The sequence below is a fragment of the Adiantum capillus-veneris genome, chromosome 22 (genome assembly GCF_014529385.1).
Source record: "Adiantum capillus-veneris isolate H3 chromosome 22, ASM1452938v2, whole genome shotgun sequence".
Taxonomy (NCBI): Eukaryota; Viridiplantae; Streptophyta; class Polypodiopsida; order Polypodiales; family Pteridaceae; genus Adiantum; species Adiantum capillus-veneris.
Window position 1 is genome coordinate 52,558,195 of NC_140952.1, and position 22,872 is coordinate 52,581,066.

Consider the following 22,872-nt stretch of genomic DNA (forward strand, 5'->3'; position numbering starts at 1 on the left):
TCAATTGTGATGCTCAAGAATGGATGCGTACAACCGTGCCAATGTGTGTCCAATCATGATAGTGCGATAATTCCCAGGCTCCATAGGGTCTCCCGACTTGAAGATAGGTACAATAGTAAATAGGCTCCAAGTATCAGGCAAGCCCTCACACATGGCACGATTAAACATCACTGCTAGAAGCTCTGCTAGTAGATCTTTGGCATGTGTGAAATGCTCAGCCACTAAACCATCATGATCGTAAGCTCTCCCAGTCCTCATCCTGTCAATGGCCTTCCTCACCATCTCCGCGGTGAAAAAAGCACATGTGTGTGGGCATGGATCGGGGGGGTCGGGAAGGGTGGGCTGCTCAGGAACTGTGTACAGAGATGATGCGTACTGGCCCCAGTCCTCTGTAGAAGTGATGGCGGGGGGGGGGGGGGGAGAGCTCCTGAAAGAGCCGCCATGCCTCACGTGAGTCCTGACTCAAGAACATCTGATATAGATCCTGCTCTAGCCGAGCCAAAAATGCCCTCTTCTTCCGCCGCACTAGGCGTCGGAAGTCAATCTGTGGTTGTCTGTGAGTGATGTCCCCCAAAAGCACTTCCCTCTGAAGTGTAGCTCTAGTGTCCCGGCATTCCTCATCATACCAACTGTTCTGGGGCATGCTCCCCGAACGGCGTCTCTGCTCAGGCTGGGTATGTGGGTATGCCTCTGCTGCTGCATCATGTAGTGTCTGTGTCAATATAGTAGTAAGCTCCTCCAGAGGTCGCCCTGGCTCCTCTGTGCATAGGCGTCTGTAGATCCCATCTATGTATACAGAGTCTGTCTCCCGCGTGAAGGTGTAGTGAGTAGGGGCTGCTGTCTGTAGCCTGTGTGCTACACTAAACTGAAAGGAGATGATCATTGACACAAGAGCATGATCCACTGCCACACCAACAGGTCTGGGTCCAATCGTGAGATCCTGGATACTAGAGATGAGGCTCGGCTGTGCCATGACATAGTCCACTGTGCTGGCTCCATGTTTGTGTGGAAAGCATGTAAAACCCCTTGAGGCGGGAAATCTCTGTAGGCCATTCAAGATGGCCAATGCATGTGCAGTCCCCATGTCTATCAAGTGTCGTCCATACTCAGTGTGTTCTCCATCTTGTGATAGTCTGGATAGGCCTGTCTCTGCAACATCCAGCTCTCTCAGCATCTCCTCTGAAGTATCATAAAATATTGTCTGATGATGGGCAGTCCTAGCATTGAAATCCCCTAGAGAGAGAGAGAGAGAGAGAGAGAGAGAGAGAGAGAGAGAGAAATGAAATGTTATATTAACGTCTTCAAAAGGCCAGAATGACCTATGAGACCAAACTGATACAAAAGTGGTGAATCTGTTACAATGTCTGGGTAGCTTAGTACTAAAGTACTAAGTGTGAAAAGTGTGAAAGTAAATGTGAAAAAACTAAATACAAAGTATTAAATAAACTTCTTAGGAGCATTCTGGGTGTCTGGCTAGAATGCTTCTAATCCTTTGTTGTAGTCTCCTCCGGTGAAGTGTGCTTCTGCATCTTGGTCGTGGTCGTCTCGATTTCCTAAGCTCAATCGCTCTATCAATTAGGGTGCCTTTGGTATGAATGTGGGTACTCCTTTGTGTTGGCTGCTGGCCTCTTGCTTCCCCTTCCACTCCTGCTTCTCTCGATCCGAAGAAGTCTGTGATCTGCCTCTGAGGCCGTAGTGCTCTTTGTCTTCTCATTAGATTATCCCTGTGCCGATGTAGTTCCAGTAGGTACAAGCCTAAGCATCTTTGATCTTGGTATTGCATGATTCTATCTAGAGGTCCAAAGCCTTCTCTAAAGAGGCAATGAAAACGCCCACGTATCTCATAGTATACTATGCAGTGGCATATATAGTGTAATTCTGTCTCCTGCTCCATTCCGCATAACTTGCAAATTCTGCTCTCAGGTGGGATTCCCCTAAATCTGCCAAATTCAATTTCCAACTGGTGTGAGGATGTACGAATCTACTCAAAAGCACATCTCAAACCATGAGACAGGTGGGTATCCATGTAACTCGGGCGAATCACAAATCCATCTTCAGATAGTTGTAGGAAGTTTTCTTTGTAGTCGGCCATCTTCGTGCCCAATTCTTGTGTAGGGTCTACCCATGTCCTCTTAGTATCCAACTGTATAAGATCCTGTCGGATGATTTTATTAATCTCCGTTCGTGTAATTGCCAGTGATGGAGCCTCAAGAGAGTATTGGAAGGGGGGTAATCTTTCCATACTGAACCCGTGTCTCTGAAACCACGAGGACAGCTGCGCATACCAGCATGATGTATCCCCTTTCATTGCCAATTGTCGAGAGGATTCGAGGGCCAGTCTAGTATATCGGCCATTATTTGTATCCCACAAACCATGTATAAAGGACAGTGATCTGGTAAGAGCTTCAATTTCTATCGGAGGGGCTGCTAGTTCCGCTCGGGTAATCGCGTGTGGTACGGAGGCCTTGGCTCTAATCATTCGGGAAATCATAGATACCAGAGGTCTCTCCATTGACTTCCAATTATCCTGATCCACAGATGGTCCCCAAATTTGGACCCCATAAAGCATAGCCGAAGCCACCACAATATCAAAGAGCCAAAGTTTTGTTCGTGGTTCCTGAAACTGCACTTGTGAACACATCCTCTCCAACCCTCCCAGGGCTGCAGAGGCTCTGGATAATCTAGCATCCGCTGCTTTCTTAAGAGTAAACTTCGGTCCTGCAAATACCACCCCAAGGTATGTGTATGCATCTGTGTACTCTACTGTATCTTGGCCATATGCAAATGTAGGTGCCGATCTCCTAACCGACTGCGGTGTGGTGTTAAACACCATAACTTTGGTTTTACCCAAGTTTACCGACAGTCCACTGTCCTCCGCGAATTTATGTAATGCATCTAGCTGCCTCTGCATTCCATCTGGTGATTCTGCTATCAATACAATATCATCTGCATACAACAACAAAGGGATCCATGACCCTGCAAGTTGAGCACCTCTGTCACCTTCTCTATCAACGTAATCTGATACCTCATCTATGTACATACCAAATAAAGTAGGGGACAGTGGGCATCCTTGCTTTACTCCAACGGTGGAGTGAACAGTGTCGGAATCCCCTTCTGGAGTACGTACATAACCAGTTACTGACCCGTATGAGGCCATGATCCCCCAAATAATCTCTTTGGGGACCCCTAACTCTTGCATCCTGCGCATCAATCTGGCCCTTGGTATTGTATCAAAAGCTTTCCGAAAATCCACAAAGCAACAATACATCCTTCTCCCGTTTGCTCTTCCTTCCTCAATAATGGCTTTGAGCGTAAGAATATGATCTAAAGTGGAATAACCCCTTTTGAATCCAGCTTGTCCTGTTGCCCTTATGCCCTCATTCTCTGCCCATCTACTCAATTTTTGTTCAAGAATGGATGCGTACAGTCGGGTCAAAGTGTGACCTACCATAATGGTACGGTAGTTCCCGGGTATCATAGGATCCCTTGACTTGAAAATAGGTACGATAGTAGATAATTTCCAAGATTCAGGTTATCCTTAACTCATGACCCGATTAAACAGACGAGCAAGGACTTCTGAAAGTAGATCCCTGGCATGGATCAGATGTTCTGCTACTAAACCATCATGATCATATGTTCTTCTTGTCTTCATCTTATCAATGGCTTTTTCCACCATTTCCGTAGTAAAGAAAGTACTAGTAGCAGGGCATAGCTCTAGCGGATCTGGTAATGGAGGCTGTCGAGATACCATATATAACGATTTTACATATTGACCCCAGATCTCAGGAGAAGTAATTGTCGGAGGCGGTGAGTGCTCGTGAAATAAGCGCCAGGCCTCATGTGAGTCCTGACTCAAGAAGAGCTGATATAAATCCTTCTCCAGTTTGGCTAAAAATGCCCTTTTCTTGCGACGTACTATATGCCGAAGAGCAATCCGAGACTGCTTATATGTGATGATCCCAAGTGTAAGCTCTTTCTGGACCTGGGTTCTCGTCTCTCTGCATTCCTCATCATACCAACTGTTTTGAGGCATGTTCCCAGATCCTCTCTTCTGATCAGGTTGAGTATGTGGGTATGCCTCTTGTGCTGCTCCATGTAGTATCTCTGTTAATTGAGAAGTAATCTCCTCTACAGTATATACTGGCTCGGCTGTCCACATCCTATTATAGATCTCTTCCACATAGACTGAATCAGTTTCTGGCGTGAAAGTATATCTTGTGTGTGTCTTCTTCCTTTGTACTTGAGAGACATTGTATTGGAGGGAGATTGATAAGGTCAATAGAGCATGATCCACTGCAATCCCAACCGGTCTGGGTCCCACCTTAAATTTCTTGATACTAGAAATAAAGCTTGGTGAAGTCATGACATAATCCAGTGTACTGGCCCCATGCCTGTGCGGGAAGCATGTGAATCCCCCAGATAACGGGAAATTCTCTAGACCATTAAGTATGGCCAAACCATGTATAGTTGCCATCTCCATGAGATGTCTCCCATATTCAGTGTGTTCTTTATCCTGTGAGTTTCTATAAGCCCCCTCTGTGATAAATCCACTTCTCTGAGCATTTCCTCAGAAGTATCATAGAATACTGCTTGAGAGTTGGCCATTCTGGCATTAAAGTCTCCTAAGAGAACGATGTCTCCATCTCTAGAGAACTCCCATATATCATTATTCAATATGGAGAAAGGGGATTGTCCTCTAGGTGAGGAGTAGACTGATGTACTTGGGGGGAAGTAGCATATAGCGATATATAGAAATCTACCTGTCTCGGCTCTCATTCTCACCCACATATACCTTGCTTGCTCATCTTTCCTGATAATCTGTAGTAGTGGTTTCAGCTCCTCCTTAAATAAGACTGCTACTCCTCCTGAACCCCGGCTACCCTGTAGAGATCTCTTGTCTGGTCGACCAGCTGTTTCCCATAAATAACCCTTGACATGTGGCATACGCTGTCCCGGTATCTGGTGTGTCTTTGAGTAGAAAACTATGTCTCTGTCCCTAAAGCTGTCTTCAAAGGCACCTACATCTAGCCTATATGATCCATTACAATTCCACGCCGCTATCCGGAGCGTCGCCCGAGACGTCTCGCACCGTCATGCTGAGCGCTTGGAAAATACCGGTTTTCTTAAGAGTTGGCCTCTTTTTTAGAAATTCTTTCCTTATTTCTATATTCGGGAATCGGAGAATAAGTGCCCTATCCTTTACGTTTCCCTTCTCATCGATTCCTTTCTTGCCGACTCTCCATGCACTTGTGTGAGTAGGCTCTGTGATGCCCATGCGTTGTAGCAGTTCCTTCACTTCTTCATCTACATTCTCTTTGTCTTTGACTCCTGTGACCCGCACATGTAGAGCCCGAGTCTTCCTTTTCTGCTCTTCGTCAATGGTCATATTAATAATGGTTGAAGTAGGTGTGGTCTCGAGCATCTGGGCCTTCCCTTTCTTCGCATCCTCAATCCATTTCTCTGCTTCATCAACCTTTTCTTGTGTCTTCACAAGACGTTCCGCCCATGAAGATGCTGTTTTCGATTTTTGTTCATCTCCTTCCCGTAGAGTTTTCATCTGATCCTTCATGTCCTCGAGCTCCTTCAGCACCGAAGGTTGGTCGTCTCCCTTCTCCTTAGTTGCAGATTTGCAATGATATATTAAGGTCGACAAAAGGCCAAAATGACCTATGAGACCAATCCGATACAAACTGGTGAATCTGATACAATGTTCAAGTACAAAAAAGAGATACTAAAATGAATCTAGAAGTGCTACTAGCTGGAACTGTGTGGGGTATGTGTGATGACTGATACAATGGGTGCCCAATACAAGCGAAAGATACAATGGGTGATAAATCCATCCTTATCTGTACTCTGGATGTCGAGATAGTATGGCTCGAATCCTCTATTGTATTCTCCATTGATGCTATGAAGCTCCTTTTCTCAATCGTGGGCGTCTTGATCGCCCTAGCTTCAATGCTTGGTCAATGAGAGTACCACGGGCGTGAATATGAGCCGAGCTTTGCAGCGGTGGTTGGTCCTCAATCTGTCCACCAGTGTTTGTTGTGAAGAAATCAGTACTTTTGTCTCTGGGATTGTCTCTTTCCAAATATCCTCACTAAACTATCTCTGTGTCTGTGTAACTCAAGTAGTCTATGTAACTCAAGTAGATACAGTCCAAGACATCTTTGCTCCTGATAGCTCATGACTTTGGATGAGGTCCGAAGCCTTCTCTGAATAGACAGTGGAAGCGACTCCGTATCTCGTAATACATTGTGCACTGACATATATAATGCATCTCCATCTCTGGCTTTGTATGGCATAGGCAGCATATCCTGCTAGCTGTTGGTATCCCTTTGAATCTACTAGTCTCAATCTCAAGCTGGTGTGAAGATGTTCGTATCTGACCAATGGCACACTGTAATGTATCCATATAGCTGGGTCGAATCACAGACCCATCCCCTGTGAGTTGCTATGGTTTCTTGGATGATGTAGGCCTAAGAATTCAGTGCCACATGACATTATTCGAGCCGAGCTAGCTGCTCCTCCCCTCGTGGTCGAGGCACTTACATATCAGTATCCTTTATGCACAGTTTATGGGACCTCCCTAGAGACAGATATGCTCAATTGGCCCTTGAGTTCTCCAAACAACTAGCGTTGCAGGGTGATACAACATGTTGGTATGGGCAGATGACATCATGGTTTTAGTTACATGGGTTCAGCATGGACAGATTGTCCCCGTTCCAATACTCCTTGGATGCACCCTCCCTATCTATCACACGGATAGAGATCACTAGATCATATGTCAGGATCTGATTCAGCTAGATACCACGAGCACATGGATACATCCAATACAGGAGTTGCGCATGAAGATGGCTTTCTATAGAGAGCATCTTCTCCAACTCACGGAGGATGGATTTGTGACGAGGCCTGGATACATGGATACACACTTATCTCATGGGATACGGTGTGCTATTGGCCAGATACGCACATCCTCGCATCAGCTTCAGATCGAGACTAGTAGATTTCGAGGAGTACCAATAGAGGCAAGGATATGTCATTTATGTCATATTGAGCCAGAGGCAGAGCTGCACTGCATATGTCACTGCCCTGTGTACTATGAGATCGTGGCCGCTTTCACTACTTGTTCAGAGAGGGTTTCGGACAACTTGCTAGAGTCATGAGATACCCAGACCAGAGATGCCTAGGCCTGTTTTTACTCGAGTTGCGCAGACACAGGGAGAGCTTGCTGAGAACATCAGGGGAGAGCCAGTCTCAGAGGCAGATCACAGATTTCTTTACTCCAGACAATGAGCAGCCGAGGAGTGCTCACCACAGCAGAGCTTAGCTTCAGATCACACCCACACCAGAGGTACATTGATTGATTGAGCGATTGAGCTAGGGAGATTCAAACAACCACGATCACGGGGGGCTTCACAGTATTGGAGGAGGCTGTAGCAGAGGATCCGGATCACCATAGCTTGACATGCGAGGCGCCCAGTCAGAGTATGGAGGATATTGACGAGGTTCGCCACCGATTGATGAGGGATTTCCTCTGGAACCACCCCCCTCCTCCCGTGATCCGCCTACCATTTTTGTATCACCCATTGTATCAGCTCTCATTCCCCCCCCCCCCCCTCCCCTTTTCTTAGTTGTACTCAGACATTGTACTAGATTCACCACTTGTAACTTTTTTGGTCTCATAAGTCACTTTGGCCTTCTGTAGACGTTAATATATCATTTCATTTCATTTCATTTCATTTCATTTCTGTGTGTGTGTGTGTGTGTGTGCGTGTGTGCATTGGACACAGTGTTGTACTATATAACTTATCTTCCCTAGAAAATTCATTACACTAATTGGTAAACAATGCTATATTTTTCTTCTTTCTTATGAAATGTTTCTTGTAAGACAGTTAAGCTATTGAAAATGGAGAGCAATTCAGCATCGACTGCGGTGGTGAAGCAGAAACCCATGTTGATGGGTGCTGGTCTACATGATTTGGGGCCTCCCTCTAGCAATCTTGATATGGAGGCCTTTCAAAGGCTTCTCTATGGCTATGAGAAGGCAAGACATGAAGGTTTCGCCCCCATAAACCCTGCACTTGAGGTACTGTCTTTCATTTCCTTTTGCTTCACAGATAGGGGGTTTTCAAATTAGTATATGTCAATTCTTTCACTTGACCAGTTTACATGCATTGTATGAAAATGCATCACACACAATCAAAGTTTCAAATGGCAGATTCATTTGTTCCATATTTTATACCCATTAACATAGATGTAAGTGCATATGTTTGTTGGTTAGTTGTTACCTATAGAAAGTCTGATCTTTCGCATTTTAACCAAATGATACCAATGTGCTTCGTGAATTTTTTTGTGCTGAACCTTTTTAGGACTGTCACAGTTCACGAAATTCTGTGGTCGTAGGCTATTACTCCAGTATGTCCTTTGTGGAAGTTGGATGCTGTAATACATTGGCAATGTGGAATGAGATTTTTCTTTGTGTAATTTCTAACATATCAATACATTTCTGGAGACTGCTATTCGTCTCATGGTGAGTTTTTGGGATGGCAATTTGGTCTTAGATGCAGATTGCTTATAGCACCCGTTTTATGTGGTGGTGGTGGCCCCTCTGCCTCTGTGGCAATTTGCTTCCACAATCTTAACACTCGGTTAATAATTTAAAACTTAATGGCTTAAATTAGACTCACCATCCATCCAATTTATCCCCCTTTTGAGAGCTTCTTGGCCTTATTCATACCTTGCCAGTTAATTTGCCTTGTACATACCTTGCCTGCTCTCTTGTGGGAATAGCCCTCGAGCTTGGCTTTAGGAAATTAACTCCTCGCCACTTATGCCTGATCATGGACCTACTCGATTGGTCAATCGTTTTATTAATTTTCAAAATTTCCGTCTTTAACCATTATATTAAATTCTCCATCCTCTAACATGGTGGTAGACTCTTATAGTGGTGGTCGACTTTGTTGTTACTTGGATAGGCACCATGGATATGGGTGGAATTGAAACAGTTGTTTGCCTCTTTATGGTTGATCCCAACATATGGAGGCACATATTTTGAGTTCTTGGAACCACCTAAGTTCAAGAGACATATACTCTTCAACCAAAGATTTTGGAATACATACATACGGGTAACTTCTTTTTGGATGGTTTACCTGTATGAGCAGATGGAAAGACACAGTTGTGGATTCTACGGAAGACTGGGATGTTCCTTCAGCTAGCTGATGGAAAGCTTGCAAACCCCATGGAACTTCTCGAGAACATTAAAGTCACTAGGTTTGTCATCGTTGACTTTGGCAGGGACCCCAACCACCAAGCGATATTGGGTGGCTTTTCATGAGATGGCTGTCCAAGGTTGGGGCTACGGATATCTATTTGCGTCATGAGGGGGTGACAAGAGGGTCAATCTCGTCACTTTCATTATCGGAACACTTTTGAGTTGAAGAGGTATTGCGTAAAATGGAAAGCCCTTAGCATAGATGATAGAGGGGATGATGTCCCCTTAGCATAGAGGGGATGATGGCCATGCACATGACGGCTATGCATGGCTCACTAGAGAGTTGACAATTGACAGTGAAGAATCCGGTGGAGTCGGAGACCAAGCAAAAGAAGAAAGGGTTGGGAAAGAGAAAATCTGAGTTGATCGAGTCCAAGCCAACTTTGGACCAAAGAATGGGATGGTTCAAGCAAAGAATCAGGATAAATTTTTGCAGTGTCCTACCAACGAGGAAGACAAAGCCGCAAAAGAAAAAAATCCAAGAAGGGCAAGGCATGAGCAGAATATATGCCTGTAAAGACGTGGTTTAAGGGAATTGTAGAATCATTTTGTAACTTTATTTTCAGTTAATAAAAGACCAGTCCGAAAAGGTTGCGACTTTTGGTATGTACAAATGGAAAAGCTGCATGGTTTGCAAGGACTTTTTGAGTAACGTACAGATCAGAAGTGGATATAGAACGTCTATTAAAGGGACGGGTGCCAAGGGCTGTGAGCAACCTGGTTTGATAGGTTCAGATCTTCTAGACTTCTGGATGTTGAGCCTTTGGATCCCCGGTAATTTGGATGGAGGAGGATGACTTGGCAATGTAGCCCATCAGGCCACTGTAACTGTTATGAATATAAGATTATTACCACACCTTTGAGTGAACGAAAACTGAAACATGCTGTTGGCAGATATTCAGCGGTGAAAAGATCTTGTGTTTGAGACCTTAGACCAGAGGAGCTTCTCCGGTGCATTGCCAACTACGTATGTGTTTCAAAAATTGCATTATTTCGATAAGTAAATCTACAAACTGCTTAAAAGCTTCCTTTGTTAATTACTTTGTTTGTTTGATTTTGCTTCTTGTACAAAAGCATACTTTTCTTGTTTATTGTTGTCGACTTACGGTGTTTAAGTCTTATCAAAGCTCAGATCTTTTTGAGTGTTGCTCTTAGCATTTCTTTCTAAGTTTGTCTTGTCAATTTTGTGGCTTTAGAGGGTGTTCTAAACCTTGGTCATGCAATGTACATTTGATGTGCTATGCCCCAGGAACTTCTGTCTGCAAATAAAGCAGAACAGGTGTTTACAGATCAAGAAATACATGTGCCTGGATTCTCTGATAGTAAAGATGGTACACATGCTCAGGAAGTCATACCAGAGCCCTTTTATTTTGTGAAACTATTTGATGGGGAAGGACAAAAGAGTTTTATGAACATGTGTGGATGTTCTGAGGTGAGTTGTGAAATCATGCAAAGGTCTATACTCCACCTCAATTAAAGAAAAGGTCTATAATCCAACTCAATCAAAGAAAAGGGCTGTATTTTGTAATATTAACACATCCATTTTGTAATTAAGCACATTCGCCAAAAGCTGGAATGCAGATAGCTGCTCCTGGTGAATGGCAGAGTGGTGTCCCTTTGGAGTTGGAAGAGTCGTTTAAGTTGATGGAATCAGATTCTTATAGTGGCACTCAAAATTTGCGGTTTTCGCTAAGCTGTTCAGACTACATGTGGTCAACTGATAAACGTATGACCTGCCTAGCATTCTCCTAGTCATTACAAATGCTGTGGAAATTTTTACGTTGAGCAGCAGTTTTGACTTGCACAATGATAGTTTATTTTATTGAAAGCTGAACACTAGCAGTAATCATTAAGAACATTTTAAAAACCGCCATATAATTTAAATATCGAGATTTTATCTTTTCTTTCTGCACAGAAACACACACAGAGAGAAATGAAATGAAATGATATATTAACGTCTTCAAAAGGCCAAAATGACCTATTAGACCAAGCTGTTATAACATAGTGAATCTGATACCATGTCCGGAATCAAAAGAACTGAAACAAAAAATACAACTACTACAAGCTGGGACTGTATGGATGTGCCAGCTAATACAAAAGGTGCCCAGTACAATGAGAGAAAGGGGGGGGGGGGGGGGGGGGGAGATATGGTAGAGATCCATCCTCATCTGCACTCTGGACGTTGAGAAAGTATGGCTCGAATCCTTTGCTGTAGTCTCCGTCGATATTGTGTAGCTCCTCTCCTCAATTGCGGTCGTCTAGATCTCCCTAGCTCCAATGCTCGGTCTTTGAGAATGCCAGCAGTGGTAGTATGAGTGCGGGCAGAGCTCTGCAATGGTGGCTGCTCCTTTGGGTGTCCAGTATCTAGTGTAAAGAAATCTGTAATCTGTCTCTGGGACTGTCTCTCTCCAGCTGTCCCCAGTAAAGTGTCTCTATGCGTGTGTAACTCAAGTAGATATAGTCCAAGATCTCTGATCCTCATAACTCATGAGTGCGGGCAGAGCTCTGCAATGGTGGCTGCTCCTTTGGGGGTCCAATATCTAGTGTAAAGAAATCTGTAATCTGTCTCTGGGATTGTCTCTCTCCAGCTCTCCTATTAAAGTGTCTTTATGCCTGTGTAACTCAAGTAGATACAATCCAAGGCATCTCTGATCCTCATAACTCATGACCCTAGATAGAGGCCCAAAACCCTCTCTAAATAGACAATGAAAACGGCCTCGTATCTCATAGTACACTGTGCAATGACATATGTAATGTAACTCTGTCTTTGGCTCTAGATGACGGCATATCCTGCTATCTACTGGTATCCCTCTGAATCTGCCAGTCTCAATCTTGAGCTGATGTGAGGATGTGTGTATCTGGCCAATGGCATAACGCAAACCATGAGAAAGATGTGTGTCCACATAGCTAGGTCGAATCACAAACCCATCCCTTGTGAGGTGGAGAAGATGCTCTCTATAGAAAGTCATCTTCGGGCCCAACTCCTGTACCGGCTCTATCCATGCCCTCCTCGTGTCCAACTGGATCAGATCGTGACGATTGAGTCTAGTAATCTCCACCCTTGTCAGAGACATCAAGGGTGCCTGTAGAGAGTACTGTAAAGGAGGCAGCTTGTCCATGGTGAAACCATGTGTTTGAAACCATGATGTCATCTGTGCATACCAGCATGGTGTATCCCCCTACAGAGCTAACTGTCTGGAGGACTCTAGGGCCAACTTGGCATATCTATCTCTTGTAGTATTCCATAGGCTGTGTACAAAGGAGACTAATCTGGTAAGCGCCTCAATTTCCATAGGGGGGGCAGCTAACTCCGCTCGAATGATATCATGCAGTACGGAGGCCTTGGCTCTAATCAGCCGAGAGATCATAGATACCAAAGGCCTCTCCATACGTCTCCAACCATCCTGGCCTACAGAAGGTCCCCAAACCTACACCCCATATAGCATAGTAGAGGCAACCAAAGTATCAAAGAGCCATAACTTTGTCCTAGGTTCCTGGAACTGAATGTGCGAACACATCCTCTCCAATCGTCCCAAAGCCGCATAAGCTCTAGTCAGTCTAGTCTCTGATGCTCTTCTGAAAGAAAATCTCGGCCTAGTAAAGAATACCCCCAGGTAAGTGTATGCATCTGTATACTCCACAATCTCCTGACCATATGTGAAAGCAGGTGCTGATCTCTTGATCCATTGTGGTGTGGTGTTAAACACCATAACCTTGGTTTTACCAAGGTTTACACACAATCCACTATCCTCTACAAAACTGTGTAGTGCATCCAAATGTCGCTGCATACCCTCTGGTGAGACAGATATCAACACAATATCATCAGCATATATTAACAATGGGATCCACATCCCTGCCAGTTGGGCACCTCTGTCACCCTCTCTCAATGTAATCAGACACCTCATCAACATACATACCAAATAGAGTAGGAGACAATGAGCAGCCCTGTTTCACCGCAATAGTAGAGTGAACTAAATCAGATACCCCTTCCGGAGTGCGTACATGTCCCACCACTGATCTATACAAAGCCATAATCCCCCAAATCAACTCTATGAGCACCCCCATCTCCTGTAGTCTGCGCATCAACCGCGCTCTCCGTACCATGTCAAACGCTTTGAGGAAATCCACAAAGCTACAATAAATCCGTCTCCATGTGGCCTGCCCTCAATGATGGCTCCGAGTGTCAGAATATGATCAAGAGTGGAGAAACTTCTCTTGAAACCGGCCTGACCCTTTGTTCGTACACCCCACCCTCACTTTCTGCCCAATTACTCAAGTGCTGCTCAAGAATGGATGCATACAACCGTGCCAATGTGTGTCCAACCATAATAGTGCGGTAGTTCCCAGGCTCTGTAGGATCATCTGCCTTGAAGATAGGCACAATAGTAGACAACCTCCAAGTCTCAGATAACCGCTCACACATGGTACGATTGAACAACACTGCAAGAACCTCCATCAACATATCTCTAGCATGTGTAAAGTGCTGCGCTACTAGACTGTCATGATCATATGCCCTCCCGGTCCTTATCCTGTTAATGGCCCTCTGAGAGAGAGAGAGAGAGAGAGAGAGAGAGAGAGAGAGAGAGAGAGAGAGAGAGAGAGAGAGAGAGAGAGAGAGAGAGAGAGAGAGAGAGAGAAATGAAATGTAATATTAACGTCTTCAAAAGGCCAAAATGACCTATGAGACCAAAAGGTTACATGTGGTGAATCTAATACCAGATCTGGGTACAAAAAGTACAAAGAGCTAAAAAGAAAATAGTGGGTAGGGGGGTGGGGTGAAAGCTGATACAAGGGGAATACAAAGGGGTGAGCTGATACAATGGAGCTGTTTGACAGTCGAGGCATCATATACACATACATCAGTATCCAAAAGGCTATAGAGATTCAATGTCCTCCAAGGTAGGCACTCTGTCAGGACGGCTCCTATGTCGCGCCAGTATGGTATGGATCCTTTGTCGCAGTCTGCGTCGATGTGGAGAGGGCCCCCTCATCCGTGGGCGACGGGACCACCCCAAATCTATCGCCCGATCAAGCAGTATGCCTCTGGTGCCTCTGGTGTTGTTATGCTGTTGAGGCTACTTGGACTCCTCTGTCTGTGACTGAAAGAAATCTGTAATCTTCCGGTGTTGCTGGATCTCTCTCATTGTGCCCTTCTTCAAGAGGTCCTCTCTGTGTTTGTGAATCCCCAGTAAGTATAATCGCGAGGCATCTCTGATCCTGGTATCTCATGACTCTAGAAAGTGGCCCAAAATCCTCTCTGAATAGACAGTGAAAGCGGCCTTGTATCTCATAGTATATTGGGCAGTGACATATGTAATGTAGCTCTGTCTCTGGCTCTATCTGGCACACCTGACAAATCCTGGACTCAGCGGGTACTCCTCTAAATCTGTCTGTCTCGATCTCTAGCTGATGTGAGGATGTGCATATCTGACCAATAGCACATTGGATCCCGTGGGATAGATGAGTGTCCATGTATCCTGGTTTGATCACAAAACCATCCTCCGTGAGTTGGAGAAGATGCTCTCTATAGAAAGTCATCTTCGTACCTAGTTCATGTGTAGGTTGTATCCATGTCGTCTTCCTATCCGACTGAATCAAATCCTGTTTGATGAGCCTAGTAACCTCTGCCCTAGTGAGGGAGATGAGGGTGCATCCAGAGAGTACTGAAATGGGGGTGGCCGATCCATACTAAAGCCATGTAACTGAAACCAAGATGCCATCTCTGCATACCAGCATGATCTATCTCCCTGCAATGCCAGCTGTCGCGAGAATTCTAGTGCTAATCGAGCATATCTGTCTCTGGGGAGAGCCCAAGTGCTATGCATAAATGAAACTGATCGAGTTAGTTGCTCCACTACCAATGAAGGAGCAGTGAGCTCCGCCCTAACAATGTCATGTGGTACTGAGGCCTTGGCCCTAATCATCTGAGAAATCATAGACACCAAGGGCTTCTCCATACATCTCCATCCATCAGTACTGCCAGCTCTGCTATGGTGGTCAACTGAGGGGCCCCATATCTCCACTCCGTACAACATGGCCGAAGTGACCAAAGTGTCAAAGAGGAAAAGCTTTGTCCGAGGTTCCTGGAACTGAACTTGCGAACATATTCTCTCAAGTCTCCTCAATGCTGCATAGGCTCTGGTCAATTGCGTATCTGCTGTACGCCTCAGGGAAAATACTGTACCACTAAAAACCGCCCCAAGATAAGTGTATGTATTTGCATACTCCACAGTCTCTCGACCATATGTAAAAGTGGGAGCAGACCTTCTTACCCACTGCGTCGTGGTGTTAAACACCATTACCTTGGTCTTACCAAGGTTCACAAACAATCCACTGTCCCGTGCAAATCCATGCAATGCATCCAAATGACGTTGCATCCCCTCTGGAGAATCGGAGATCAACACAATATCATGAGCACATAATAGCAACGGAATCCATGTTCCTGCAAGTTGGGCACCTCTATCACCCTCTGTATGTACATAATCTGAAAACTCATCTACATATATCCCAAAGACAGCCGGAGATAGGGGACAACCTTGCTTCACCCCAATTGTGGAGTGGACCATGTCGCACATGCCCTGAGTAGTGCGTACTTGTCCTACCACAGTCTTGTATAAAGCTAAGATCCCCCAGGTCAGCTCTGTGGGCACCCCCATGTCCTGCAATCTGCGTATGAGTCTGGCTCGTGGCACTGTATCAAAGGCTTTGCGGATATCCACAAAGCTACAACATATCCTCCTGTCATGGTGTCTACCCTCCTCAATAATGGCTCTGAGTGTCAAAATCTGGTCAAGAGTGGAGAAACCTCTCCTGAACCCTGCCTGTCCTGCTGCCCGTATGCCCTCCCTCTCTACCCATCCACAGCTCATGCTCAAGAATTGATGCATATAGCCTAGCCAGAGTGTGACCAACGATGATGGTTCAGTAATTCCTGGGAAGCATAGGATCTCCCGACTTGAAGATAGGCACGATAGTGGACATACTCCAGGTCTTAGGGAAACCATCATACATGGCTCTATTAAACATCATAGCAAGAGGCTCTGCAAGCATATCTCTGGCATGGATAAAGTGCTCTGCTACCAGACCATCATGATCCTGTGCTCTTCCTGTCTTCATCTTGTCAATGGCTTTCCTTACCCTCTCAGCCGTAAAGAAAGTACATGTTTCTGGGCATGCCTCTGGAGGGTCAGGCAAAGGTGGCTGCCCTGATGCTGTGTAGAGAGATGTAGCATATTCCCCCCATGTCTCTGTGGAAGTGATGGCTGGCGGTGGAGAGTGCTCATTGAAAAGCCTCCATGCTTCACTAGAGTCCTGACTCATAAACAGCTGGTACAAATCATGCTCTGATTGAGATAGGTAAGCCCTCTTCTTTCGTCGCACTAGGCGGCGGAAGATAATCCATGACTGTCTATGTGTAGTAGTACCCATGAGCACCTCTCTCTGTAATCTGATCCTCATCTCTCTACACTCCTCAGCATACCAACTGTTCTGAGGCATGCTCCCAGATCGTCTGCCTGTAGGCTGGCTGTGGGGATATGTCTCTAAGGCTGCATCATGTAGCGTCTCTGTCAGAATCTGGGTGAGCTCATCTAGTGGTCGTCCTGGCACCTGAGTGCATAGCTGCCTGTATATCTCATCAATGTACACGTGATCCGTCTCCCTCGTGAAGGTATACCGAGTATGTGTGGAGGCCTCTCCCAATGGAGCTGTGCTGAACTTGAACGATAAAGTGAAAGACAAGATAGCATGATTGACTGCTATCCCAACTGGCCTAGTTCCCACCACAAAATCCTGAAAGGAAGGAATGAGTCCTAGCGGAACCATAACATAATCCACTGTACTACCGCCATGTCTGTGTGGAAAGCATGTAAAACCACCAGCTGCTGCAGGGAATCTCTGTAAGCCATTCAAAATGGCCAATCCATGTGTAGTTCCCATATCAGTCAAGTATCTGCCATACTCAGTGTGCTCTTCATCCTGTGATAATCTAGACAGGCCCATTTCTGTAATATCAAGTTCCCGCATCAACTCCTCTGAGGTATCATAGAATACTGTCTGGTGATGGGCAGTCCTAGCATTGAAGTCCCCCAAGATAATAATGTCGCCATCTCTGGAAAACTCCTAGATATCATCATCTAAAATAGAGAAGGGGGATTGTCGTGTAGGTGATGCATAAACTGACGTACTAGGAGGGAAATAGCAAATAGCGATGTAGAGATATCTGCCTGTCTCTGCCTTTAGTCTCACCCACATGTACCTAGCATGCTCATCCCTACGAGTTATATGTATTAGAGACTGTAGTTCCTCCCTAAATAAGACTGCCACTCCTCCTGAACCTTGTCCTCTGCGCTCTGAGAGAGAGAGAGAGAGAGAGAGAGAGAGAGAGAGAGAGAGAGAGAGAGAGAGAGAGAGAGAGAGAGAGAGAGAGAGAGAGAGAGAGAAATGAAATGATATATTAACGTCTACAAAAGGCCAAAATGACCTATGAGACCAAATTGATTACAATGGTGAGTCTAGTACCAAGTCTGGGTACAAACAAAGAGAACTACAAACTAGAAACTGAGATAGGAGTGCTACGGACTCCTATGGGTGGTTGGTAAGCTGAGCAATGGTATAATGCCACAAAGGTACAAAGTGGGGATAAGTGTCATCATGATACAATATAGCAGTAGCATGAAGCCTATCCTGATCGACACTTTGGGTGTCGTGCTAGAATCCTGTGGATCCTCTGTCGCAATCTCCGTCGGTGTTGCGTGGCTCCCCTCCTTAGTCGTGGTCGTCTCGATCTCCCCAACTCTGTAGCTCGGTCAATGAGAGTACCACTGGTGTGTGTATGGGTGGGAACCGAGCTCTGTGTTGGTGGTGGCCCCTCTGCCTTTGTGGTACTCGGACTGAAGAAATCTGAGATGCGTCTCTGGGACTGTCTCTGTCTATGCACTCTCAATAGAGAGTCTCTATGTCTCTGTATCTCAAGTAGGAATAATCCGACATCTCTGATCCTGATATCTCATGACTCTATCTAACAAGTCAAAACCATCTCTGAATTGAAAGCGTTCCTGGATCTCATAGTAGACTGTGCAGTGACATATGAAGTGAAACTCTGTCTCTGGCTCAGCATGGCATAACTGACATATCCTCCTGTCTGCTGGTATGCCTTTGAATCTACCTGTCTCAATCCCAAGCTGGTGTGAAGATGTGCGTATCTGGCCTATGGCACATCGTAACCCATGAGATAGATGTGTGTCCATGTAGCTGGGCCGTGTGACAAATCCGTCTGTCGTGAGTTGGAGAAGATGCTCTCTACAGAAATCCCTCTTTGTACCCAACTCCCGTGATGGCTGTATCCATGTCCTCCTGGTATCAAGCTGGGTAAGATCCTGTTGAATGAGTCTAGTAATCTCCATCCGTGTAAGAGCCAAAGATGGTGCATCAAGAGAATATTGGAAAGGGGGCAAGTTGCAACCTGTCCATGCTGAAACCATGCCTTTGAAACCATGAGCTCATCTGTGCATACCAACATGATGTATCTCCCTGTAATGCCAGCTGTCTGGATGACTCAAGAGCAAGCCTAGCATATTTGTCCCTGGTGGTGTCCCATAAGCTGTGTACAAATGATACTGATCTGGTAAGTGCCTCAATCTCCATAGGTGGGGCAGCCAGCTCCGCTCGTATGATGTCATGTGGAACTGAGGTCTTGGCTCTAATCAGCCTAGAAATCATAGATACCAAGGGCCTCTCCATATTACTCCATCTAGCAATGTCAACAGATGGTCCCCAAACCTGAACCCCGTAGTGCACAACTGAAGCGACCAAAGTGTCGAAGAGCCAGAGCTTTGTTCGAGGTTCCTGGAATTGAACCTGCGAACAAATCCTCTCTAAACCGCTAGGGCTGCATAGGCACGAGTCAATCTAGTGTCTGCTGCCACTTTCAGTGTGAACCTCGGTCCACTAAAGACCACCCCAAGATATGTGTATGCATCAATGTACTCCATACTGTCCTGACCATATGTGAATGTAGGTGCTGATCTCTTGACCCACTGTGGTGTGGTATTAAATACCATGACCTTGGTTTTACCAAGGTTGACAGATAATCCACTATCCCCTACAAAACTATGCAATGCGTCCAAATGTCTCTACATACCCTTTGGTGAGTCTGATATCAACACGATATCGTCAGCATACAATAAAAGAGGGATCCATGTCCCTGCAAGCTGAGCACCTCTATCTCCTCCTCTGTCAATATAATTAGAGACCTTATCAACATACATACCAGATAAAGTAGAGGACAATGGGCATCCCTGTTTCACTCCGATAGTGGAGTGAACTATGTCAGATATCCCCTCTAGTGTGCGTACATGACCCATCACTCAACTGTACAATGCCATAATCCCCCATATCAGTTATGTGGGTACCCCCAATTCCATAAGTTGGCGCATCAATCTAGCCCTCGGTACTATGTCAAAAGCTTTGCGGAAGTCCACAAAGCTGCAATATATCCGTCTACCATGTGCTCGACCCTCCTCAATGATATCATCAAGTCCCCAGCATGTATAATGTGCTCTGCTACCAAACCCTCATGATCGTGTGCCCGTCTGGTCTTCATCCTATCAATGGCCTCCTTTACCATCTCAGTGGTAAAGAAGGTGCTTGTAGCCGGACATGGATGTGGTGGATCTGGTAGTGGTGGCTGTCCAGGGATAGTGTATAATGATGCTACATACTGCCCCCATATCTCCATAGAAGTAATCACTGGTGGGGGAGATTGCTCATGGAATAGATGCCAAGCCTCTCCTGAATCTCTACTAAGGAAGTGCTGATATAAATGCTGTTCCATCTGGACCAAGAAAGCTCGCTTCTTCCGTCGTACTAGTTGTCGTGTAGCAATACGAGTCTATGGGCGATCACTCCCAATGCAAGCTCCCGCTGGATCTCAGCTCTCCTCTGTCGACACTCCTCATCATACCAGCTGTTCTAAGGCATGTGCCCAGAACGATGTCTCTGACTGGGCTGAGTGTGTGGGTATGCCTTTGTCACTGCCCCATGTAAAGTCACTGTCAGCATAGATGGGATCTCCTCCACTGTGTATACTGGCTCTGATGTGCATAAAAATCTACGTATCTCCCCTGCATAGACTAAGTCAGTCTCTGGTGTAAAAGTATAGTGTGGATGTCTACCACCCCGTGAGGCCTGATATGTATTGTACTCAAAGGAGACTGATAATGTCAAAAGTGCATGATCTACTGCTATCCCAACAGGCTTGGGCTCCACTGTAAAATCCTGAAAGTGAGAGATAAACAGATGTGTCAGAACATAGTCTACAGTACTGGCCCCATGTCTGTGTGAAAAACAAGTAAAACTTGTAGATATGGGAATGTCGATAAGCCATTCAGTATGGCTAAATTGTGAGTAGTTGTCATCTCCCTGAGGTATCTCCCATACTCTGTATGCTCTCTGTCGTGTGAGCATCTCTCAAGCCCCATCTCCTCTGGCTGTAGCTCTCCGAGCATCTCCTCTAAGGTGTCATATAAAACTGTCTGTTAACTGCGTGTACGGGCATTGAAATCCCCCAATAGTATGATGTCTCCATCCGTGGAGAACCAGTCTCTGCCCTCAGCCTCACCCACATGTATCTGGCCTGATCATCTCTTCGAACTATGTGCAGTAATGGCTGGAGGTCCTCTCTGAAAAGAACTGCTACACCTCCTGATCCTCTGGTCCCATGCAGTAATGGCCGGAGCTCCTCTTTGAAAAGAACTGCAACACCTCCTGATCCTCTGGTCCCATGCTCAGATTTGGTGCATGTCCGGCAAGCTGTCTCCTATCTGTATCCTGATATATGCGGCATCAACTGTCCTGGAGCCTGACAAGTCTCTGAGTAGAAAACAATGTCTTTGTCTCTAAAGCTGTCCTCAAAGGCCCCCACATCAAGTCTATACGAACCATTACAGTTCCAAATCGCCATCCTGAGTGTGGTCCCATAGGTCTCGCACCGTCATGTAGGGCGTCTCTCCATACTGACCACTCTTCCTTCTCTGTAAAAAGACGTCTTCCCCTTTTCTCTTGCGGCCCTAATCTCTGGCATTACTTCCTGCATGTGGGCAAGCTGTGTGAGGGTAAGATCGTCACCAAGGAAGATACCAGTCTTTTTGAGAGTGGGCCTCCTTCTCAAAAAGTTATTCTTCTTCTCAATAGAGGGGAAGCGCAATATGAGAGCTCTTCCTCTCGATGTTCCCCCCGTGCCTCCACTTTTCTTACCAACTCTCCATGCTCTTGTGTGTGTCGCTTTTTGCATCCCCATTAGTACCATGAGCTCCTGTACTTCCTCATCAATTTTGTCCCTATCGTTGAGGCCGGTAACCCTCACATGCAAGGCCCTCATACGTCTTCGTTGTTCCTCCTCAAGTGTCATGTTGATGATGGTGGGAGTGGGGGGAGAGAGAGAGAGAGAGAGAGAGAGAGAGAGAGAGAGAGAGAGAGAGAGAGAGAGAGAGAGAGAGAGAGAGAGAGAGAGAGAGAGAGAGAGAGAAATGAAATGAAATGATATATTAACGTCTACAGAAGGCCAAAATGACCTATGAGACCAAACTGATTACAATGGTGAGTCTAGTACCAAGTCTGGGTACAAACAAAGAGAACTACAAACTAGAAACTGAGATAGGAGTGCTACCGAATCCTATGGGTGGTTGGTAAGCTGAGCAATGGTATAATGCCACAAAAGTACAAAATGGGGATAAGTGTCACCATGATACAATATAGCAGTAGCATGAAGTCTATCCTGATCGACACTCAGGGTGTCGTGCTAGAATCCTGTGGATCCTCTGCTGCAATCTCCGTCGGTGTTGCGTGGCTCCCCTCCTCAGTCGTGGTCGTCTCGATCTCCCCAACTCTAAAGCTCGGTCAATGAGAGTACCATTGGTGTTTGTATGGGTGGGAACCGATCTTCCCAAAATGACCTATGAGACCAAAAGGTTACATGTGGTGAATCTAATACTAGGTCTGGGTACAAAATGTACAAAGAATTGAAAAGAAAATAGTGGGTAGGGGTGGGGTGAAAGCTGATACAAGGGGAATACAAAGGGTGAGCCGATACAATGGAGCTCTCTGACAGTTGATGCATCATATACATATACATCAGTATCCAAAAGGCTATATGGATTCAATGTCCTCCAAGGTAGGCACTCTGTTAGGACGGCTCCTATGTCGCGTCCGTATGGTATGGATCCTCTGTTGCAGCACGCCCTCACAGTAGAAGCAAAGGAAGGGGGACTCGCGTAGATTTAGGCCTTGCAGGAATAGAAAACAGGGGCCGTTAGGATGGAGGTCATGAGCACTTCACCAGTTTGCAAGTCCCGTACAAAGGCAACCTTCATGCTTACAAACAAGCGGATAACACAAGTGGAAAGGGAGATGAAGGAGTGGAAAGTAGAGATGGAAGGATGGTGGAAGGAGAAGGCAAACCTTCTTCAAATGTTCCTCAACGAAGGCATGCAATGGAAGAAGGAGAAAGAGGACCTGCACGTAGAGATACAAGCACTTAAGGAGGGTTCACAAGCACTCAAAGAAGAGGTCTCAGCCCTCAAGCGAGATCTTGCTGATAGAGC

The 22,872-nt window shown here is 45.7% G+C and overlaps 1 protein-coding gene across 5 annotated transcripts in view; it reads left to right on the forward strand.

Annotated features, from left to right (window-relative positions):
- Positions 1–22,872, forward strand: part of LOC147429358 (uncharacterized) — a 106,038-nt gene that overhangs the window by 52,349 nt on the left and 30,817 nt on the right. For all 5 annotated transcript variants that reach the window (XM_086495508.1, XM_086495512.1, XM_086495510.1 and 2 more), the window contains 3 exons: positions 7,893–8,086; positions 10,521–10,703; positions 10,853–10,997. In XM_086495508.1, the coding sequence (XP_086351634.1) occupies positions 7,893–8,086; positions 10,521–10,703; positions 10,853–10,997 (522 nt within the window). The remainder of the gene's footprint in view (positions 1–7,892; positions 8,087–10,520; positions 10,704–10,852; positions 10,998–22,872) is intronic.